The following is a 20140-nucleotide window of genomic DNA, read 5'->3' as shown; positions in this document are numbered from 1 at the left end:
GGTCAGGTGGAATCGTTTACTTTCCTAGACACAGATAGTGCATAGTGCAGATCTCTGTGGAATGTATTTACTGCATGTTATCAGGTGGGAGTAAAATATATACCTGTATTATAATGTAAACATTTCAGCTTTATTTGATAATACAGTGTTTATATACTGTACTGCTTTGGACATAAGCATCTGGCAAATACCTTGAACATAAACATCTGATAAACAATACCCTTACTGAGATACCGACAACCCCAACCTGAACAGACGTGATTTTGTGTCAACCTGTCACTTTTCAATCTTGTTTTTTTCCCTTGTCTGTAATTCTATGATGTCCATGTTCTCTTATATTACGCATTATGACGGTTAAACTATTAGGGTCTGGAGGGTCAATATTGTTTTTAAAAAAAGGAACCAAAATAGTGTTTCTACAAAATGAATGGTGTAGCAAACATGAAGTGTTTTTTTCCATTACAACATACTGCCATGGTTTTTGAATGAATGACCACGGTAAAATCAGATTTTTATTTTTGATTTTATTTACACATATTACACACCAAATCTTCTCAGATACTGGGAAAGATCTCCACCATGTCACGCACCTGTGGGTGCTCAGTTTAATTTTATTGGGCACTACCGCCTTGGTCTCCCATGGACTCTGATGATAACGGTGTAGACACTGCTGTGCACCACAATAAATAAATAAAAAATAATAACAAAAAACTCTGTGTGTTCTGGCGGTCCTTCTCCTTCTCTATTGGAAAAGGTCTGTCAGACTCCCTCAAATATGTATATCTGAGTAAATACAGATGCCTAGAATTCCACAATATGAGTGAGTGGCTCCTCTGAATTGAGGAAAATCGACTGTTTCTGGCCGTAAACCCCATGCTTGACAACACATTTGGCTTCCACACATCTGCTGGAAGATGCCAAAGCTCTCTCACACAGGGAGACAAAGCTGTTATAAAGGCGCTGCCCATGTGAAGCATCAATTCTCTGCAAATACTGAAACTTATTGTCTTTCAGTGTTCCCGTCAGCGAGTCTTGTGGAACTATGAGAACACTCCCAGGTAGATCAAGCACAGATGAGGGTTCTCGTCCTCTGACAGGGAACAACTTGGCCTGCAGCAAGGATCTGACTGTTGATAAAAAAAGAGACGTCCTCTCGTGTTTCTTTCTAAGCAAAATTAATATACTGTAATTTTTGTCACTGAGCTCTGTTTAAATGCTGTTTCGTACTCACCCATCTTTGGTATAATCTCTTCAGTGGCGTCAAAAAAGGTCAAGTAGATCACTAGGCCAGTGTCAATCTATAAAACAGACATTATACAGTAGATAATGAAATATCAATGATAACACACCACATTCATTGGGCACTGAAGGAACATGGTTTGCTGAAATTATATTTTATTAAGTGTAGCATAGGAAAAGCTTTGAATGAGGAAAGGTCTGTCGACCTGTTCAACACTGTCATCTGCATCGTTAAGGCTAAGACTATAAATAATAAACAGTAGCCCAAAAGAACAAAATATATACTTCCCTGAGCAACATATCTTACCCGTGTGTAACTAGCATTGTCATCTTTTGTTTCTTTTTGTGTTTGAATTATTGCTTGTGAGCAAAGCTGTAAGACTGTCCTTGCTCGCAAAGGTTCAAACTTTTCCCGTGCAGGCAAACTATCCTCCAAACGGACCTGGTAACTACAAATGCAAAACATTACATACCAATTCACTGAATGTATTTCCAACAGAGCTGTCACTGTATTATATTCATAGTTACCATCACATAAAATACCTATAGAATAATCAATGACACAGACCTCTGTAAGGCAATGATCACAGGAAGCACATCCCCGTCTTTCCTACGCTTGTTTGGGGGGAGACTGGCGCCATCCAGAGGATCACTTCTCTTAACAGCAAGATGCCACGGGGTGCCAGAGCCCTGGTGAACAGTTTCCACCACCTCTGACAAAGCAACCGCTTCGGACGGTTCTACATCCCCACCAGCGGGACTGGCCGAATCGGTGGCCGCAGAAGGACTTGCAGAAGAAAAACAACATTACAACATTGTGTTGTTATTGAGATGCTATGCGCATTGAGCAACCAGTGATTTTATGCAGCCATAACAAAAACAGTGAAGCACAACAGAACAAGATCCGTAGACCTTCACCATACTGTTCAGTTGTGGCTTCCTCAAGATTCCTTAAAGCCACTTCTGAATGAGACTGAGTCCTCACACACCTTGAGCACTCAGCACTCACCTTGGCACCTGGGTCTGGCGGACATCTTCGGGGTCACTGCATTCTGGACTGGCTGCACTGGCACAGGGCTCTGGGGGAGGCGCCCGGGCAGCAGCGCACTCCTCGCACCTCTGGATCCACCTCTGGACGTCAGGCTTCAGCGAGCCCCAGTGGAAGTGCTTGGAGATGAGCGTGGTGCACTTGTCCACGTCCAGGTGGTTCATCTCGTTGTGGTACATCGTGAGGGTGGCCTGGACGTCCTCTTTGTTCCTGACCACTCTGCGTCGGTTGCGTTTGGTGGTGAAGAAAAGTATTCCGTCTGAGCGACACAATAGAAAACAAATGTGGAAAAACATGGAATTGATGTAGTTTTTCATAGTAAATGTGAAGTCAGCGATCATACACAATTTATACACCAACTGTTGGGTATATTGAACAGGCGTACCATGTACAGCAAATCTTGTACACAGTCTTCGTAAAGTGTTTTTCTCCACAGCATTCAAACCAGGAGGATAGACCCTTGTGCTCAAGTATTTGTGTACAGCATCATATTTTGAGAAAAAGGTCTTCTGGATAGTTTCTGAGTTATTTTCTGCATCTGAGCCCTCTGCTGCCTGTATGAAGACAACAACGCAATTTGTGAAAATAGATCCAGACAATTTTAGCTATTTAAAAACATATGAAGGAATGTATCATTTTCATTCATCTTTGTTTACCATGGAACCCACCAAAGCTGCAAGAAACTTGGGTGTTATGACCAACTGAATTTCGGTTCAGACAAAAATGTCTGAATTAAAACTAAAAGTTACGCCTACTACGGTCATACCTCTAGCTGAGGCTGGCCAAGTGACAAGGTGGGCACAGCGTGACTTTTCAGCAGCTTTTCCTTGCCCACACGCTCAAAGCAGTCTTCAGTGAAATGATTGGAGCAGACTGTTGACCTTGGGAGTGGAGACCACTTGCTTTTATGCGTGTTCTTGATCCACTGGCTAAGCCTCTCACGGTCATCAAACGGAAACCTGTTCAAAGACACACACGAAAACAATCTGTTTCTCCCCATCAACACAAAACATTGCGAGTTCTCCCCACGAATGGTTCAGAAGGTGAACACCAATCCGACGTGACATTCTTCTGGCGTGCTCAGATAATGTAAAATAAAGTGAAAAGAATAAATGTGATGGATCACCCCAGAATAAAAAAAAAGGTTTCTGTGTAAATACTCTGAGGTATAATGTTCATATTGCATAATTGGATTATTTAAAACAGAACTATGTTTGATGGAAAGGGTAGGGATATCAGAGCCTGTTACTGTGTGGATGGACATCACCTTACCGATGAAAGGTTAGGCCCAGGGTCCTCTCCACTGGGCCGTTGTGATTCTTGCAGCCATTCACACAGCAATGAAACTTCTGTGATGATTCATCCATATTAAGGCAGAACTGACAGTTGCCAATCCACATTTCTACATCTCTCATCAGCGTTCCCCAGTGGTACTCCTCAGCAACGGCTGTGATGCATCGTTTCGTGGCATAGTGACCCTGGTTATCGTGAAATTCCCTCAGCACCGCATTCACCTGCGCTCGGCTTCGGAGCACTCGGCGACGCTTGTTTCTTCGGCAGTAGTACAGAACGTCATCTGTGCAGAACGGAATTTGAATTGAGTCGGAGAGAGATATACAGTACAACTGCAGAAAAAAAGCTTATGTGTTGCTGCAAGTATATCATGTATATATATATATATATATAGTATGTGACTTAGATTACCTTCCAGGCGGTAGAGCTTTGAGGCTCTTCTAATTATGTACTTCATTTTCTTACATGTCTCCTTTGTATATGATCCTGTCCTCAAGTACCTCTCCACAGCGTCATAACGAGAGAAAGGAAGCTCCTTTCTGCTGTTTATGTCATTTTCCCACAGTTGATCGCCAGAATTTGCCATCTCTCCCCTCTCTGAATCTATTGCATATGGATGCTCTATGTGTTCTGTCTTTTCCAATGAAGGGAGATCTGTGAAAGGGTCAATGTCATCTTCATTGCTCTCCTGTCGAAGTTGTCAGAGGTCAACATTTTAATAAACAATCACAGAGTTCTACAATTTTAGAGTTACTGAGTAAGAGAATGGGTTTTAATGCTAGGGCACACTCTGATATGCCCTGAAAACAAACACATTTGTATGCTGGTTACCTGTTGACCATCTGAGGGCATTGGCACATTGGGGACTGCATCAGATTTGAGAGGTATACCCTCTTCTGAGTAATCGAAGCAGTCGTCTGTAAAATGCAAGGAGCAAAGGACAGATTTTGGGGTGAGGGACCAATGGTCCCGTTTAGCATAAGAGATCCAAAGCTCACGTCTCTTGGAATCACTCGAAGGGAACCTGGTAATAGAGAAGATAAGGGTGACAAAGTCCAAATAACTTCTAGAAAGCCTCAATAGACAATTCCCTGGGTTAGACAGCAGGCTTTAGTATTATCTGTGTTACCTATCATAGCCCCACACAAGTGCTGATGTATTAAACAACACAAGTAATGATTACAATGTCCACTTACAGCCAAGCAAACGGAATCACACAGAGCCAATACAAGAACAAAACCTTATACCAAGATACTGAACATATCACATGCAATTCTCCTATGATTGATGATACCTGTGAAAGGCCAGGCCCTCATCTTCACCATTTGACACCAGGCTACTTTCACACCCATAGCAGATGCAGTGCATTGTCTTTTGTCTTTGGATGGGTTTTCGACGAGTCTGCTTGCATCTCGCACAGTTATCGATCCATTTTTTAATATCTTTTGTAGTGGAACCCCAGTAGAAGCGTCCTGCCACCTCTTTGAGTACCTTCCCGACACTCTTATGAATTTTGTCATTGTGATACTGTTGAAGCACAGCTTTCACCTCCTCTTGATCACGGACAACTTTACGTTCCCTTCGGCCATCAAAATGCCAAAGGCATTCATCTGGATATGAGGAGATGAAAGATGTCAATTTGCACACATCTTCACACACAGTCAGATGTTGAGTATTATGTTGCAAATCAACCTCCTGTAGCCTACCTTTCCACAAAAACTTTTTACTTGCTCTTTTAATACGTTTACGATCCTTTTTGTCTGGTTTATAAGTACGAAAGCGTAAATATTGTTCCACTTCACTATAAAGCTGGAAAAACATCCTAGAGGGGGAAGGGGGAAATTAGACAAGAAATCATTACTCTTACACATTACAGACATAAAATTGAGTTTGCAGTGTGCCATCAACAGCCAATACACCCTAAACCTCTCAGGAAAGCTTCAAAGTCACAAAGCCATATAAATAAAATTTTAATTAGAAGCTAATTTCCAATCAGTTGGAATTATTGAGGTCATTAGGCCTAATTAAAATCCTGACAGCCCAAACTCATGGCAGGGCGATATGGCTTTTAAAAATGCTGATGTTGGAGAAACAGGGAGAATAGAATAGCCGTTAAGATTCAATAAGATCTTACAAAATAGTTAACACTATTATACTGTCATACTGATAGCATTCAATTAAAATGGATTAAAAAAAAAAAAAAAAAATGCACTAACACCTCTGCAAAAAGCAGACAAGCTTTACACAAAAACACGCGTAAAATACACAAATTAATGCAAAAACCAAACCATCATCACCCAACTAGAATTAATTATTAACCAGTTGGAATTAACATCCACATCAGGCCTAATTAAAATCCAGATAGCCTTAACATAACTTGCAGGTTTTAACGTTTATTTCTACCTTAAGCTTTAAGCAATCACCTTGTACTTCTATGCAAAAATCTTTGTAAATAGCCTATATGGCAACGTTCAAATCCTTAGGAATAAGGCCAAGGTAGACCTACTGTTCAGCAGCACTGAGGAACATTTAGCTTTACCACAAAATGTGGCAAAACACGGGGTATCACAATCGGTAAGAGGTACCATCCTCTAAAAAGAATATATTCAAGTGAAATTATGCTGTGGGACAATTTACTAATAACGGAGTAATTATTTCAATAGTCTTCGAAAGTTTTCGTCTTTCAGAACTAAAAAGAAAGACTAGTGAAGTACCTGGCTTTACGAGAAATGCTGCGAAGAAAACGTGTACCATTTCCGCTTCCTAAACATTCCCTCGTCTATAATGACTTTTTGCTGATACACCAATGCAGCTATACTGCCACCACTTGGGCTGGCATGTAGGGCACGGAACAGGCTACTGGTAAATAAATGTCAGTTTCTTTCTGGCCAAGGCTTTCAGATACACACTACAGATCACGGGCACTTAATAAAACAAGTAAGTGGGCTACACATTATGTAGATTAACATAATCAAATACATACAAAATAGACTAATTTAGAGAATAAATAGATTGATGATACTTAAATTAGAAAATGCAGTTAGGCCTAACAGGAGAGATATGTTTATTCAAATCTACATATTTATATTTATAAAGGTATATTCAGAGATTTGAAAGACTGCAGATGAAGTAGTGGCTACACTGTAGCTGCAGTCACAGTCTGTGTTTATTCTCAAATGTTACCCCCACATATTCTCCCATGTTACCCTACTGTTCTTTGAGCTCCACCCTTACCCGCTGCATCAAATTGTGATTGTTGGGGTCCACAGCCACTTACTTAAGTGCTGTCGTAAAGGCTTATGACACCCCTCAACCATGTGCTCCTTCAAGGAACATGGTCTTGCTGGCATCACACTGGCAATCCAGACTACTCTCATGTGGTCCCCGATGGTGGAACGATCTGCCAGTGGCGTCCCTGTCCGTCTTGAAAAAACTCCTGAAGACCCAACTCTTCCAAGGATAACTCTTCTCTTTCTGGTAGCCCTAACCTGACACACCTGATGCACACTTGCTCTTCCCTCTCTTCCCTCATTTCCTTGTTTCTTCTCCACCCCCTGTCTTCCCTCTTCTACTTCTATCCTCTAGTAATTGGCTGGACAGATACAGTAACTCCTAGCTAAGGTCTCCTCACCACTGTAGCTTGAACATTATTCACTTGGTGTAAGAATATCTTTGGATAGAAGTGTCTGCTAAATTAATACATGTAAAATGAAATAAACATGAAATTGTACATAGGAGCAATGTGCTTTTAAAGAGCCTGTTGAAAAAATATGGGACTATACAGAATAAGATTAATGTTTGACTGGACTCTCAATTTCATAACAGATGACCTACAATAACTATGGTCAGAATCATAACCTTGCTTGTGCAGCCGTTGTCAGTTGCTACAGACCATGCCAGTCAGTCAAAGAAAAGAAGAAACACACACACACACACTCTCTCTCTCTCTCTGACACACACACACACACACACACACACACACACACACTCTCTCTCTCTCTCTCTCTCTGACACACACACACACACACACACACTCCACAGGTTAGTCCATATGACCACCCCATCATCCTCTGCTGGTGTGGGAGAGTGGTCAATCAGATAATCAGATGGTATGTTCCTGCATGTCCAGAATGATGGCTGGCTGTGTAAGCCTAAGTAGGAACACTGTAGGAATTTGCAAGGAAGAGTTGTGTTTATTCTCTCTTTCATCAAAATCAATGGACTAACTTGATTATATTGAGGGCTAAAGCAGGACTTTTACAAATTGGCCCTGATAGTGCAAGCAGTGTTTGATGTTGACATAAGAGTTATTGGAGGGAAAACATCAATGACCCAAATGTAATCCAGGTCACGAGAGTCTGTTTGTTTGCATGAAAATCATTTAAAAAAAGAAATAGCTGAGAATCGTCCAGGTGCTTATTCAAGAAATGGCAAATATGTTGTCAACATGACTTCAAAGCACCTTCTAGGACCTAGCATGCACCAGAAGCTTGTTTACTTGAAATTTCACTGAAGAAATAAAAAATAATCCATGACAATAAGTCAGGTGTTTTTTTTGTTTTGTTTTGTTTTGTGTTTACAATGACATTTTTTGGGAAGGGCCTTCTGCTGTAGCAATAGTACTGACTGAGGAATTCATTATAAGTTCTCCTCTGTATTGTAGCTCAAATCTGTAATAAAAGTCATTTCAAATTGTACATTTTGTATGTTATTCCTCATTCTGAAAGTCACTTTGGATAAACACATCTGCAAAATTAATAAATGTGATGTGAAATGACTTTCTTGACCTATTACAGTAAGTGCAGCTCAATTATTACCATGACGGCAGTGAATTCACTCTCTGAGTTGCAGATTTTCTGAGGAGATACATGTTGATGCATATTGTTTAATGATTATTACTGTGTCTAAAATGACATTAACTCTGTTTCTAAATTGTGTCAGTTGTAATGATTACGCACATTCTTACAAGTTGAAAAGATTTTCATCCTGGGACAAAGATCCAACTTTTCCTGGAATTAACCCAAGAAAATACTGTAGATCATATAATATGATGTACTGGGTGTAGAAAATAGCAGGACACATACAGAGTGAGAGGCAGGTTCATGGAGCACATGGATAACAACAACACAAGGCCAGTATGTCACAGATAAAAACAAGAATTCTATGAGAATAAGTCAGGTGTGTTTATTCAGCGCAAACACCAAACTATTTGATGATAGATTTTGAAACACATTTGTGGGCCATAAAATGCACTCATTAGCTCACTGTCTGATAACAATTGGCAACTGACTTCTCTTTCTGAGGGCTGGAACTGAATCAGGAACAATCTGAGCTGTACGTATTCTCAATTGGAAACGATTTTCAAAAAAGGTTGGTATATTCCATAATACATAATATTTATTTAATAAAAAAACATGCTATGACATCATTTTAGGCCAGAATGGAAAACACCCTGCCGATAAGCCTCGCTTTGTTTACAATGCAGCAGCTTGCTCTCTGAGGACTGCATTTTACACATTTGAAGGATAAAGTAAACCTATTCTTTTAATTGTGTGTTTGCTGTAATCCACAGAACAAAGCCAAGAGCCATGAAGAAGCTGAAGCTGGAGCTGGTGTTCTTTACAGTAACTCTGTGCAGCATAGCAGCACAAGGTCAGAGCTAGTATTCTTAAATAATGAAACTCTGACAAAATGAATTCACATGTTGAGATAATTTACACAGTGAAGTTGACATGTGACCCCTAACATTTCACAGAATCTTTAGTTATACCTACACAAATAACTCTTGATTATCTAATTGACCAGTAATCAGAGGATTAACAATGCAGATGTATTAATGTAGCCTAGAAATCTAGACGCACCCTAGCGGCCAAAAATATTTTTGCCTAGCGGGATGGTCTAGGGTCGCACCGTTGAGGCCAAGACTGCGCCAGGCTGCAGATCGGCCTGACCAATCAGAACGCTCTATCTGTATACGGAGTCCTTGAGCCCGAAGGCATCACGCAATAAACAAATCAGAAGCAACGAAAGGCGGGTCTTGGCATCTAACTTATCTTTCACACACAACAGCGCCGACTCCGATAATTAGATTTAAAACGTTCTCCTGCTTGCTAGATTTTCTTCACTGTTGATTCGCTGTTTCTCTTTGAGTTTCCAAGTTAATGTTAAGGCTGCTACGTCTATCATTGTCCTATACTTGTTGCAGAGCTGTGTAACATAATCTATTTGCGTCTGTCTTGGTAAGTTCACACTTGAAATAGCGAATCTAATCGGAGCTGCCAAGTGTCACGCTTTGAGTGTGACAGACAGTCAAACAAATGTTCGACGAACGCATCTCACTGTCGCTTGCAATTTTCTGAAACTTGGCAGCCCTGTTGCCGTTTTGCCGACCGGCTACGATTGGTCACAAATGCTGGCCTATTACGTGCAGAAGCAGTTTGAAAGACAACTGTTCATCCCACCCACAGGCTTCAACTCTGTGAATGGTCCGACCCCAGACTATACATTTCTGTGTAGTTTGGCTTGCCAGGCTAGTATTAATGCTAAATATGATTACTTACAGCTACAACAGACATGTCCGTGTGACCCCTAGGGGGCGCCCAAATTCCCAATTTGTATAATTACACTAGAAAACCCAAACAGTTTTTCCCTTTTAAAGCTATAGGCAGGTTGTCCAATGAAGGAACAAGAATGGGACTGATGTAATCAAAAATATACTTTTATTAAAACACTGAAGACACAATAAATACAACCATGCAGTCAGGGCAGGCAAATATTCTATGTTGGTGGCAGTGACAAGGCTCTCCAATAAATAAGTCACAGCAAAATATGATCACAGTGAATAAAGTCAATAGTTTGCGTGTAAACGCACACACTCAAACACTGCAAAGAGACTCCACACCAAATAGGCCGTACACGCACACGGCGTTTCACACTGCACACAGGTGGACACTACAAAAGGACACTGCCCCTAAGAGAAATATTGCACAATGCCCGAGGCCAATTAACAATGGTTGCATAACATAGACAAAAAAGAAAGAAAGACAGACAAATAAACGAACCAACAAACGGTACAACTAGCAAGCTAAACTTAGCAGGCCTTCCCACTAAGCCCACCAAGCTCCAGGTCAGGACACGTTGTGGCACATATATTCAAGGCAAATACAAACTAAAGGAATGATTAACCCCAGGAAAAACAGTGGCTAGTTGGACAGACGAAGTAATCCTCCTGTAAGCAAAAGCATAAATGATTTGAACTACTGGGTTTGGTAGCAACTGCATACAGGCCAATACATTTGTCATTCAAATGGCTAGAGAGGAATTAAATGGACTTACAGTTGAAGCCAGCCTACAGTAGATTTATTAGATGTTATAAAGCCCAGGGAGTTTAACAATGTGGGTAACTAGCTGAGCACACTCTCACCAGCGTCAACGTTGCCTCTGTTCGTAAATAAGACAGGAAACAATCAGAGCTATAAATAGCATAAGCTACGTCTGCGGGAGAAAGAAAGCAAGTAAACTTACGTTGCTGCAAACCAGTGTGGAATCGCTAACGTTACCTGCTCTAATGCAAGCAACGTGAAGATTAACAGTGTGGATAACTAGCTGAGCCAGCGTCGGCGTCTGTTCATAAACAGTCAGACAGGAAACAATCAGAGCTATAAATACTATATGTTATGTCTGAGAGAGAGAGGAAGTGAGTAAACTTACGTTGCTGCAAACCAGTATGGAATCGCTAACGTTACTTGCTATAATGCAAGCAACGTGAAGATTAACAGTGTGGATAACTAGCTGAGCCAGCGTCGGCGTCTGTTCGTAAACAGTCAGACAGGAAACAATCAGAGCTATAAATACTATATGCCATGTCTGAGAGAGAGAGGAAGCGAGTAAACTTACGTTGCTGCAAACCCGTGTGGAAGCACTACTCGCTATACTGCGAGCAACAGACTTACAAACTGTGCACCATTTACTGGTCACCACATGCACAGACACCAGGCCGAGCTACAAACAAAGAGCCGTGTTAAGCGCTACTCAATGGGAAAGAGTTTAGCGTTAAAAACCCATAGACGTAACATTCCAAAAACTCACGTTCTCCTGGCCGCACAGCTTAACTCCAAGGTTCACCCTTCGGATACACACCACACTATTGTCTACCTGTCCACGTCCCGAACACATTTAAAAGGAAGCGCCACTCAAACCACCTGACCAAGTAATCAGCGCCAGTGGGCCAGCCTTCATGTTACTCTTCCGGTCTCACCCGCTACATTCACCTCCCCCTGAATGTCACCGTCCCGGTGACATGTAGAAAACAAATGCTACAACCAGGGCCTAAAACCAACACTGTGGGAGTTAACAATTGAATGAGCACCCCTATGGTCATTTCCGGACAAGCGTCCGGTTGATGTGCATGGGAGATGGTGAGGGTTTGAATGGTGGCCTGCTTTTATCCTATTGGTCCGCCTTGGCACTAAATCTCGCTCTGGTGCTGGTGTTGATTCTTCAGCTACCGAAGTATGTTCTACGGACAACTCCTGCAAGGACTCCTGTTGGACAGAGGTTGGGGTTGGTTGATGGCCTACAGTGGGGGCGTGACTGCTATGTCCCTCCAGGCAAGGAGTGTCTAGGGCTACCACTAGAGCAAGATAGTCATCCTCATATACACTACTCTCTGCGTCTTCTACAACAAGATTGGACTGGTCTAAATTGGGCTCTGTGTGTGCAGATGTAGGCAGTGGACAGGGATCGACAAGAATGGGACGCAACTGTTGCCGATGGATGTTCTTCTCTGGACCGGGCTGGTCCCTTGGTCTGATCTTATAAAGGGTACCAACCTCATCCAAACAGCTCACCACCTCATACACCACATGATCCCAATGGTCCTGAATTTTGTGACGACCAGGCGGGTGACTCCGACGGTACACCAATGTACCAGGGGGGAAAATGGGCAAAGGAACCGTGTGATGCTTTGCTCGCTGTTTGGCTGCTGCCTCAAGATTGGTTCGGGCCTGCAGATACACAGCGGAGAGGTGCTCTTGATGTTGTCGAACCCATTCCTCAGTAGTCATCTCAGGTGGGGGGTCAACTGCGCACAAAAGTGAATCAAGGGGAAGGATGGGCTTCCGCCCAAACATTAATTCATATGGGGAGAACCCCGTGGACTGATGAACTGTAGTATTATAGGCAAATAGTACCTGGGGCAAGTGGTGTGGCCACCGTTTCTTCTTCCCTGAGGGCAACGTACGGAGCAAATCGTGAAGCGTGCGATTAAACCGCTCACATTGTCCGTTGCCCTCAGGGTGGTACGGACTGGTACGAGACTTGTGGATGCCATATAATTGACACAGCCGCTGGAACAACTCCCCCTCAAATTGGCGACCCTGGTCAGTATGAATGCGCTGTGGGACTCCATAAGTGTAGAACCACTGTTCAGTAAGGACCCGTGCTACAGTCGTGGCCTTTTGGTCTACAGTGGGATAAGCTTGAGAAAATTTGGAAAACACATCAGTTACAACCAGAAGATTTTCTTTCCCATCACTAGACTTTTCCAATATGGTGAAGTCAACGGCTAGAATTTCTAAGGGCCTGGACGCAAGGAGACTACCCATAAATGTTCTTAACTTCGGCTGCACCGCTTTTGCCACTACACATCGTTGACATTCCCGACACCAGCGCTCGATGTCTTTGCGCATGAAGGGCCAATAACAACGTTGACGAATGAGCATGGTTGTCCTTTCCACCCCCTGATGACCATGATTGTTATGTAAGGCAGTCAGGACCTCCTCATGTAGTAGCTGAGGCAGCAGCAGCTGCATCACTTTCACACTACCACCAGGGACATGACTTTGCCGGTAAAGAACACCACCATGTTCCTGTAGGCTAGTCCACTGACGCACAAGTTCCACCACAGCAGGGGACTCTCTGGCTCTTTCTAATGCTGTGGGGGGTTTACCTCTCCTCCAATAAACTAGGAAGGCCCTTAGCACTGAATCCTCAGACTGGAGAAGTTGGAGATCAGCCTTAGTCCTTATTGGGGAAGCATCTATGGCCTGGATGTTAACTGGCCCAGGAAGAGAAGCTCCCAAGATACTTTTAATCTCGGTCGGGACGGAGATTCCTGGTGCCACAGCTTCTATGGATTCTGGTGCTGGAAATGCAGGCAAGCGAGACAGCGCATCTGCGTTCCTGTTACATGCACCTGGGCGGTACTCGATTTTAAAATCAAAGAGAGCCAGCTGTGCCGCCCAGCGTTGCTCTACAGCACCTAATTTGGCCGTCTGTAGGTAACAGAGGGGATTGTTGTCCGTCAGGACAGTGAACCTTACGCCTAAGAGGTAGTCCCGAAATTTGTCTGTTACGGCCCATTTAAGGGCCAACAGCTCAAGTTTCATGGCCGAATAGTTATCCATGTTTCGTTCGGTTGGCCGCAATCCCCTACTCGCATAAGCAACTGGCCGCCGCTGTCCCTCCCCCTGCTGTTGGGACAAAACAGCACCTAGCCCAAGCCCACTCGCGTCAACCTCAAGGACAAAAGGCTTGCTAAAGTCTGCATATCCCAACACAGGTGCACTTATCAGTTTTTCTTTAAGTGTATCAAAAGCCTTTTCACAACCCCAGTCCCAATGGTCCCGCAAAGAGGTGTTGAAACCTGCCCGTTTCTTCTTTGGAGCCGGCTGCAATTTTGCTACCAACTTATGCAGAGGGGCTGCGTACCTTGCAAACCCCTCTACAAAGCGCCGATAGTAAGACGCGAACCCAAGGAAGGAGCGCAATTCTGTGATGGTAGCTGGTATCTTCCAATCCCGCACTGCACTGATTTTATCAGGGTCAGTTGAGACTCCTGAGGCTGAAATAATGTGCCCCAAGAACTTTACCTCTGGTTGAAAGAAGTGGCACTTCTTCAATTTAAGTTTGAGCCCATGAGAGGTCAGCCTATCCAACACAAGTTCTAGCCGTTCCAGATGTTCTTGGAAAGTGGATGAGAATACTACCACATCGTCTAAGTACAAAAGAAGGGAATGGAAACGCTGATCCCCAAAGATCCTTTCCATTAACCTCTGGAAAGTCCCTGGGGCATTGCACAGTCCAAATGGCATCCTCTGGAATTCAAAGAGGCCAAATGGTGTGCAAAAGGCTGTTTTTGCCCTGTCTTTTTCTGCCACCGACACCTGATTATAGCCGCTTGCCAGGTCAAGAGTGGAAAAGAGGCAAGCACCTGAAAGGGCATCCAAGGATTCCTCAATTCGAGGCAATGGAAAGGCATCTTTTCTAGTTTTCGCATTTAATTGTCTATAATCGACGCATAAACGGATCGATCCATCCTTCTTTTGGACAACGACGATGGGAGATGAGTAGGGACTACAGCTAGGTTTTACCACTCCCTGTTCCAATAGCTCTTGAATGTGGGTCTTTACAACATCATATTGTGACGGTGGCAGTCTGCGGTAACGTTGCCGCACCGGTGTCTCATCCACTAACGGGATTTCGTGTTCAATAAGGTCTGTACAACCCAACTCTCCTTCCCCGCAACTAAAAGCTGTGCTATACCTTTGAAGCAAAGACTTAGCCTCTTGCTGCTCAGAGTGTGTCAAGTTAGGCCAGGTAGTGTCTGCAAGACCAGGAGGGCAAGAGGTAGGGGCCTCCATGGAACGGATGAAAGCTACAGGGCCTTGGTTACCATTTTGCTCCTGAAAACAGATGGGCTTGTTAGCAGAACATACCTCAATCATATGCAACTGACCCAAAATGGTGCGTGGCCTTATCCACCGATCCTCGTTTCCCACATTGACTACAGGTACATGGACTGTGCCATCCCCAAGGGGGAGTAAAGCGCTGGGAATGAGCAAATCGGGTGGCAACTGCCATCCTACCTCTCCTGGTTCTATAAATGCTGAGGAAATCAAAGGACGAAGCCCCTGCCTGCATACAGCTGAAACCAGCTTGATCGATCCTGCAGGCACAAGAATGGAAGAGCCAGGAGGGGTTGAGACCTTACCCAAGAACCCAGAGTTTGACAAATCTTCAAAGTTTTGACATGCTAACAGAGCATGTTTCCAGACTGCAGGGACATCAGTGGAAGGACAAGTAAACAAACTACTGCTCCCCTGACAAAACATTTCTTGTAAACAGCAGCGAAGCACATTCATTCCAATCAGCCCTGGGACTTTGTTTGTACCCCTTGGTGTAGAATCTGGTGGGTCATGCACAACTAGAATCCCTATGGAGGGAAGCACTTTACCTAGGACTTCTACGTCCAGCTCCAAATAGCCTCGATAAGGGATATCTAACCCATTGGCCGCCCTTAACTGCAGCCATCCACAAGAACGTAGCTGATCCTGACCCTGGACTTGAAAATGTTTTTTAAAGAAAGACTCTGTGATGGTAGATACCATAGAGCCGGTGTCAACAAGGCACGTAATGGGCACTCCTCCCATTTTAATGTCAACCACGGGGCATTGTCCTATAAGAACAGAGTGAGACGATGGTATAGGGGGGAAAGAACCTGAGCCTGATGAGGCCCCATCTAGCGCTTGGCTCCATACACTAGAGGGTGTTAGTTTCCCTGCAGCCCACGGGATTGAACATCAACTGCATTAGCTGCCCTATGTCCAGAGTTACTCCGTACCCGCTGCCCCTGCCGTTGGATCATCGAACAATCCCTTGCCATATGACCAGCCTGATCACACCTCAAACAAATAGGCCGACCATCAGCCTCAAATCTATAACGCCGGGGTGGGTTACTAGGCGGCCTACCATTGGGATTGGAGGTCACTGGTCCAGAAGACAAATGTTTTAAGATGGTGTCTAATTGGGTTTGTTGTCTGCGCAAACAGTCTTTAAGTTCGGCCAATTCGTCGTGTGGTTTTGCAGCTACAGCCTGGGTCTCAGCTCCCCATTCCCCTACTACCCCAGAACTGGCATCACAGGAGAAAGCTCTGGCACGTACTGGGCGGGTCCCCTCCCCATCATCAGCCCAACGAAATGCCTCCCTACGTACGTCCAAAAACTTTGAACCTGGATTAAGGCGAATCAATTGTTTTAATTCCCTACGCAACATTTTGTCTCTAACATTTTCCACAAACTGATCGCGAAGAACAGAATCAGGATTAGAAATATTAGAATTTTTTCGCTGACAAATTTCCATTAAAGCCATTAAAGAATGGGAAAACTCACGCAACGTTTCTCCCTCACGCTGACGGCAGTGGAAAAATTTTTGTTGGGCCTCAATGTAAGAGTGTGCACAGCCAAAGGTCTCCAATAACACTGTGAAAATCGTTTCAGGGTCGGCCCTATCAGCCGCTGGACGAAGTTTAATCTCCATTTTAGCCTCCCCCTCCAGAAGATCATAAACAAAATAAGCCTGTTCCCTTAAGGACATATGTCTAGCCTGTAAGCATTTGCGAACCTCTTCAACCCATTCTTCCACAGGAGGACATTCTGGACCTGGGCTGCCAGAAAATTTAGGATATTTACGTTCTCTTGGCACATAAACATACCTCATACCAGCTGAACCTGGCACTGTCCGACTTGGCTCTCCCTGATCTGGATCCACTGGGGGCGCTACATTTCCCTGTCGAAGTCTTTCGTTATCTGTTTGAAGCTGTTTGACCTGTTCGGTTAAAAGCCTGACCTGATCTTCCATGACCTGTAATATTTGAGTCGAACACAACAAGAGACAGAAAAGACAGGGTTAAGTGTTAAGCACAAACCACGTATTGCATACAGCGTCGTCCTGGATGTTTCCCCCCCGCCACTGTTTTTCCTGTAATCAATATTGCTCCAGTTATTGCCACACACACACAAAACAAAAACCCTATACAATAATCAAAACAAACAGATTACACACAAAAACAAATCAGAAATTTTACACCAGTCCCAATTGATCCTGCCACCGACTACGCCAAATGTGACCCCAAGGGGGCGCCCAAATTCCCAATTTGTATAATTACACTAGAAAACCCAAACAGTTTTTCCCTTTTAAAGCTATAGGCAGGTTGTCCAATGAAGGAACAAGAATGGGACTGATGTAATCAAAAATATACTTTTATTAAAACACTGAAGACACAATAAATACAACCATGCAGTCAGGGCAGGCAAATATTCTATGTTGGTGGCAGTGACAAGGCTCTCCAATAAATAAGTCACAGCAAAATATGATCACAGTGAATAAAGTCAATAGTTTGCGTGTAAACGCACACACTCAAACACTGCAAAGAGACTCCACACCAAATAGGCCGTACACGCACACGGCGTTTCACACTGCACACAGGTGGACACTACAAAAGGACACTGCCCCTAAGAGAAATATTGCACAATGCCCGAGGCCAATTAACAATGGTTGCATAACATAGACAAAAAAGAAAGAAAGACAGACAAATAAACGAACCAACAAACGGTACAACTAGCAAGCTAAACTTAGCAGGCCTTCCCACTAAGCCCACCAAGCTCCAGGTCAGGACACGTTGTGGCACATATATTCAAGGCAAATACAAACTAAAGGAATGATTAACCCCAGGAAAAACAGTGGCTAGTTGGACAGACGAAGTAATCCTCCTGTAAGCAAAAGCATAAATGATTTGAACTACTGGGTTTGGTAGCAACTGCATACAGGCCAATACATTTGTCATTCAAATGGCTAGAGAGGAATTAAATGGACTTACAGTTGAAGCCAGCCTACAGTAGATTTATTAGATGTTATAAAGCCCAGGGAGTTTAACAATGTGGGTAACTAGCTGAGCACACTCTCACCAGCGTCAACGTTGCCTCTGTTCGTAAATAAGACAGGAAACAATCAGAGCTATAAATAGCATAAGCTACGTCTGCGGGAGAAAGAAAGCAAGTAAACTTACGTTGCTGCAAACCAGTGTGGAATCGCTAACGTTACCTGCTCTAATGCAAGCAACGTGAAGATTAACAGTGTGGATAACTAGCTGAGCCAGCGTCGGCGTCTGTTCATAAACAGTCAGACAGGAAACAATCAGAGCTATAAATACTATATGTTATGTCTGAGAGAGAGAGGAAGTGAGTAAACTTACGTTGCTGCAAACCAGTATGGAATCGCTAACGTTACTTGCTATAATGCAAGCAACGTGAAGATTAACAGTGTGGATAACTAGCTGAGCCAGCGTCGGCGTCTGTTCGTAAACAGTCAGACAGGAAACAATCAGAGCTATAAATACTATATGCCATGTCTGAGAGAGAGAGGAAGCGAGTAAACTTACGTTGCTGCAAACCCGTGTGGAAGCACTACTCGCTATACTGCGAGCAACAGACTTACAAACTGTGCACCATTTACTGGTCACCACATGCACAGACACCAGGCCGAGCTACAAACAAACAAAGAGCCGTGTTAAGCGCTACTCAATGGGAAAGAGTTTAGCGTTAAAAACCCATAGACGTAACATTCCAAAAACTCACGTTCTCCTGGCCGCACAGCTTAACTCCAAGGTTCACCCTTCGGATACACACCACACTATTGTCTACCTGTCCACGTCCCGAACACATTTAAAAGGAAGCGCCACTCAAACCACCTGACCAAGTAATCAGCGCCAGTGGGCCGGCCTTCATGTTACTCTTCCGGTCTCACCCGCTACATTCGGAAAAGTCTTTACCTTTCCAGAAGGAGGAGGCACAGCTCACGTGCGACTGACCCCATTAGTCTCCAAGATCTTGTTCTCCGCTACTGTCTGCCTGAGGTTCTACACGGATAAAGATACGAATGAGTTTGCACTCTTCTCTATGAGCACTCCCTCACAGTCAAACAGTATTTTAATTGTCTTTAGATTTGGAGACAAAAAGTATCTCCTCTGGACTTGTGGTAACTATCAGAATTTCTATGGCTTACCACATAACTCAAATAAGTGGACTTCTATGTGTCTTACCTGGGATGCAGGCACTGGTATGTCTCAGTTTACTGTCAATGAGATCCGCAGTGTGAAGAAAGCTCTTTCTGCTGGTGGGTCTATTTCTGGAACACCCATTATAATCTTAGGCCAAGATCAGGATAGTTATGGAGGAGGGTTTGAAGCCAGACAGGTTTTCATTGGCCATATTAGAGATGTGCACATGTGGGACCATGTCATTTCTACGTGTGAAATCAAGAACTACATGCAGGGATTGGCACATAGGCCCGGTAATTACCTTGACTGGACAAGGATGGATTTCTCTACTCATGGGTATGTGCTGGTAGAGGATTTTGAAACTTGCTAGCTTTACATGACCAATAGAAACAAATTAATGTGTGATACAATGTAAAGTAGCCTATGATCTTTTGCACATGTAAGCTTTTATATGTTACTGCCATGAGGCCCTTTATAATTTTACCTGAGACATACTTCTGAAGTAATGTTTCCACAAGTTGTCTTGAAAAGAATTATCTATGATATAGTAGCGTGTTCAGAGAACCTGAATGTTATGTGATCAAATGTGATTCCTTTAAGGCCTATGAGTTGAAATGTCCTCATTGTATATTTTTTGTTTCATTTCTGTTAATTTCTATGTTGATATAATGTGTAGATTAGTGTTAACGTTTTTTAAAGCAAAAATAATTCAACTAATTACAAA

The 20140-nt window shown here is 43.4% G+C and overlaps 2 protein-coding genes across 7 annotated transcripts; both read right to left on the bottom strand.

The window, feature by feature from the left end:
* Positions 1–510: 510 nt before the first annotated feature.
* On the bottom strand, positions 511–6190 carry LOC134067195 (uncharacterized). 2 transcript variants are annotated; one of them, XM_062522320.1, is made up of 13 exons: positions 6004–6190; positions 5287–5402; positions 4875–5190; positions 4412–4604; positions 3992–4268; positions 3560–3863; positions 3054–3246; positions 2673–2841; positions 2249–2546; positions 1808–2026; positions 1547–1688; positions 1232–1298; positions 511–1127 (listed from the first exon to the last, which is right to left on the bottom strand). In XM_062522320.1, the coding sequence occupies exons 2-13, from the start codon at positions 5399–5401 to the stop codon at positions 802–804; spliced, it is 2619 nt and encodes an 872-aa protein (XP_062378304.1). In that variant the 5' UTR covers position 5402; positions 6004–6190; the 3' UTR covers positions 511–801. The 2 variants fall into 2 exon arrangements, with proteins under 2 accessions (XP_062378304.1, XP_062378303.1); XM_062522319.1 differs by having other exon boundaries at positions 6087–6161.
* A 4092-nt stretch (positions 6191–10282) lies between these two features.
* LOC134067204 (uncharacterized) lies at positions 10283–19092 on the bottom strand. 5 transcript variants are annotated; one of them, XM_062522329.1, is made up of 7 exons: positions 18995–19092; positions 18799–18903; positions 18613–18711; positions 18427–18525; positions 11291–11389; positions 11105–11203; positions 10283–10808 (listed from the first exon to the last, which is right to left on the bottom strand). In XM_062522329.1, exons 1-7 carry the CDS (start codon positions 19079–19081, stop codon positions 10761–10763), a joined length of 636 nt encoding a protein of 211 aa, XP_062378313.1. In that variant the 5' UTR covers positions 19082–19092; the 3' UTR covers positions 10283–10760. The 5 variants fall into 5 exon arrangements, 3 of the variants coding, with proteins under 3 accessions (XP_062378313.1, XP_062378314.1, XP_062378315.1); XM_062522330.1 differs by lacking the exon at positions 11291–11389; XM_062522331.1 differs by lacking the exons at positions 10283–10808; positions 11105–11203 and adding an exon at positions 11003–11074.
* Between the last annotated feature and the right edge of the window lie 1048 nt (positions 19093–20140).

This window comes from Sardina pilchardus, chromosome 20, assembly GCF_963854185.1.
Source record: "Sardina pilchardus chromosome 20, fSarPil1.1, whole genome shotgun sequence".
NCBI lineage: Eukaryota > Metazoa > Chordata > Actinopteri > Clupeiformes > Clupeidae > Sardina > Sardina pilchardus.
The sequence above is the reverse complement of the archived record's forward strand: the minus strand, read 5'-3'. Positions and strand labels throughout refer to the sequence as shown.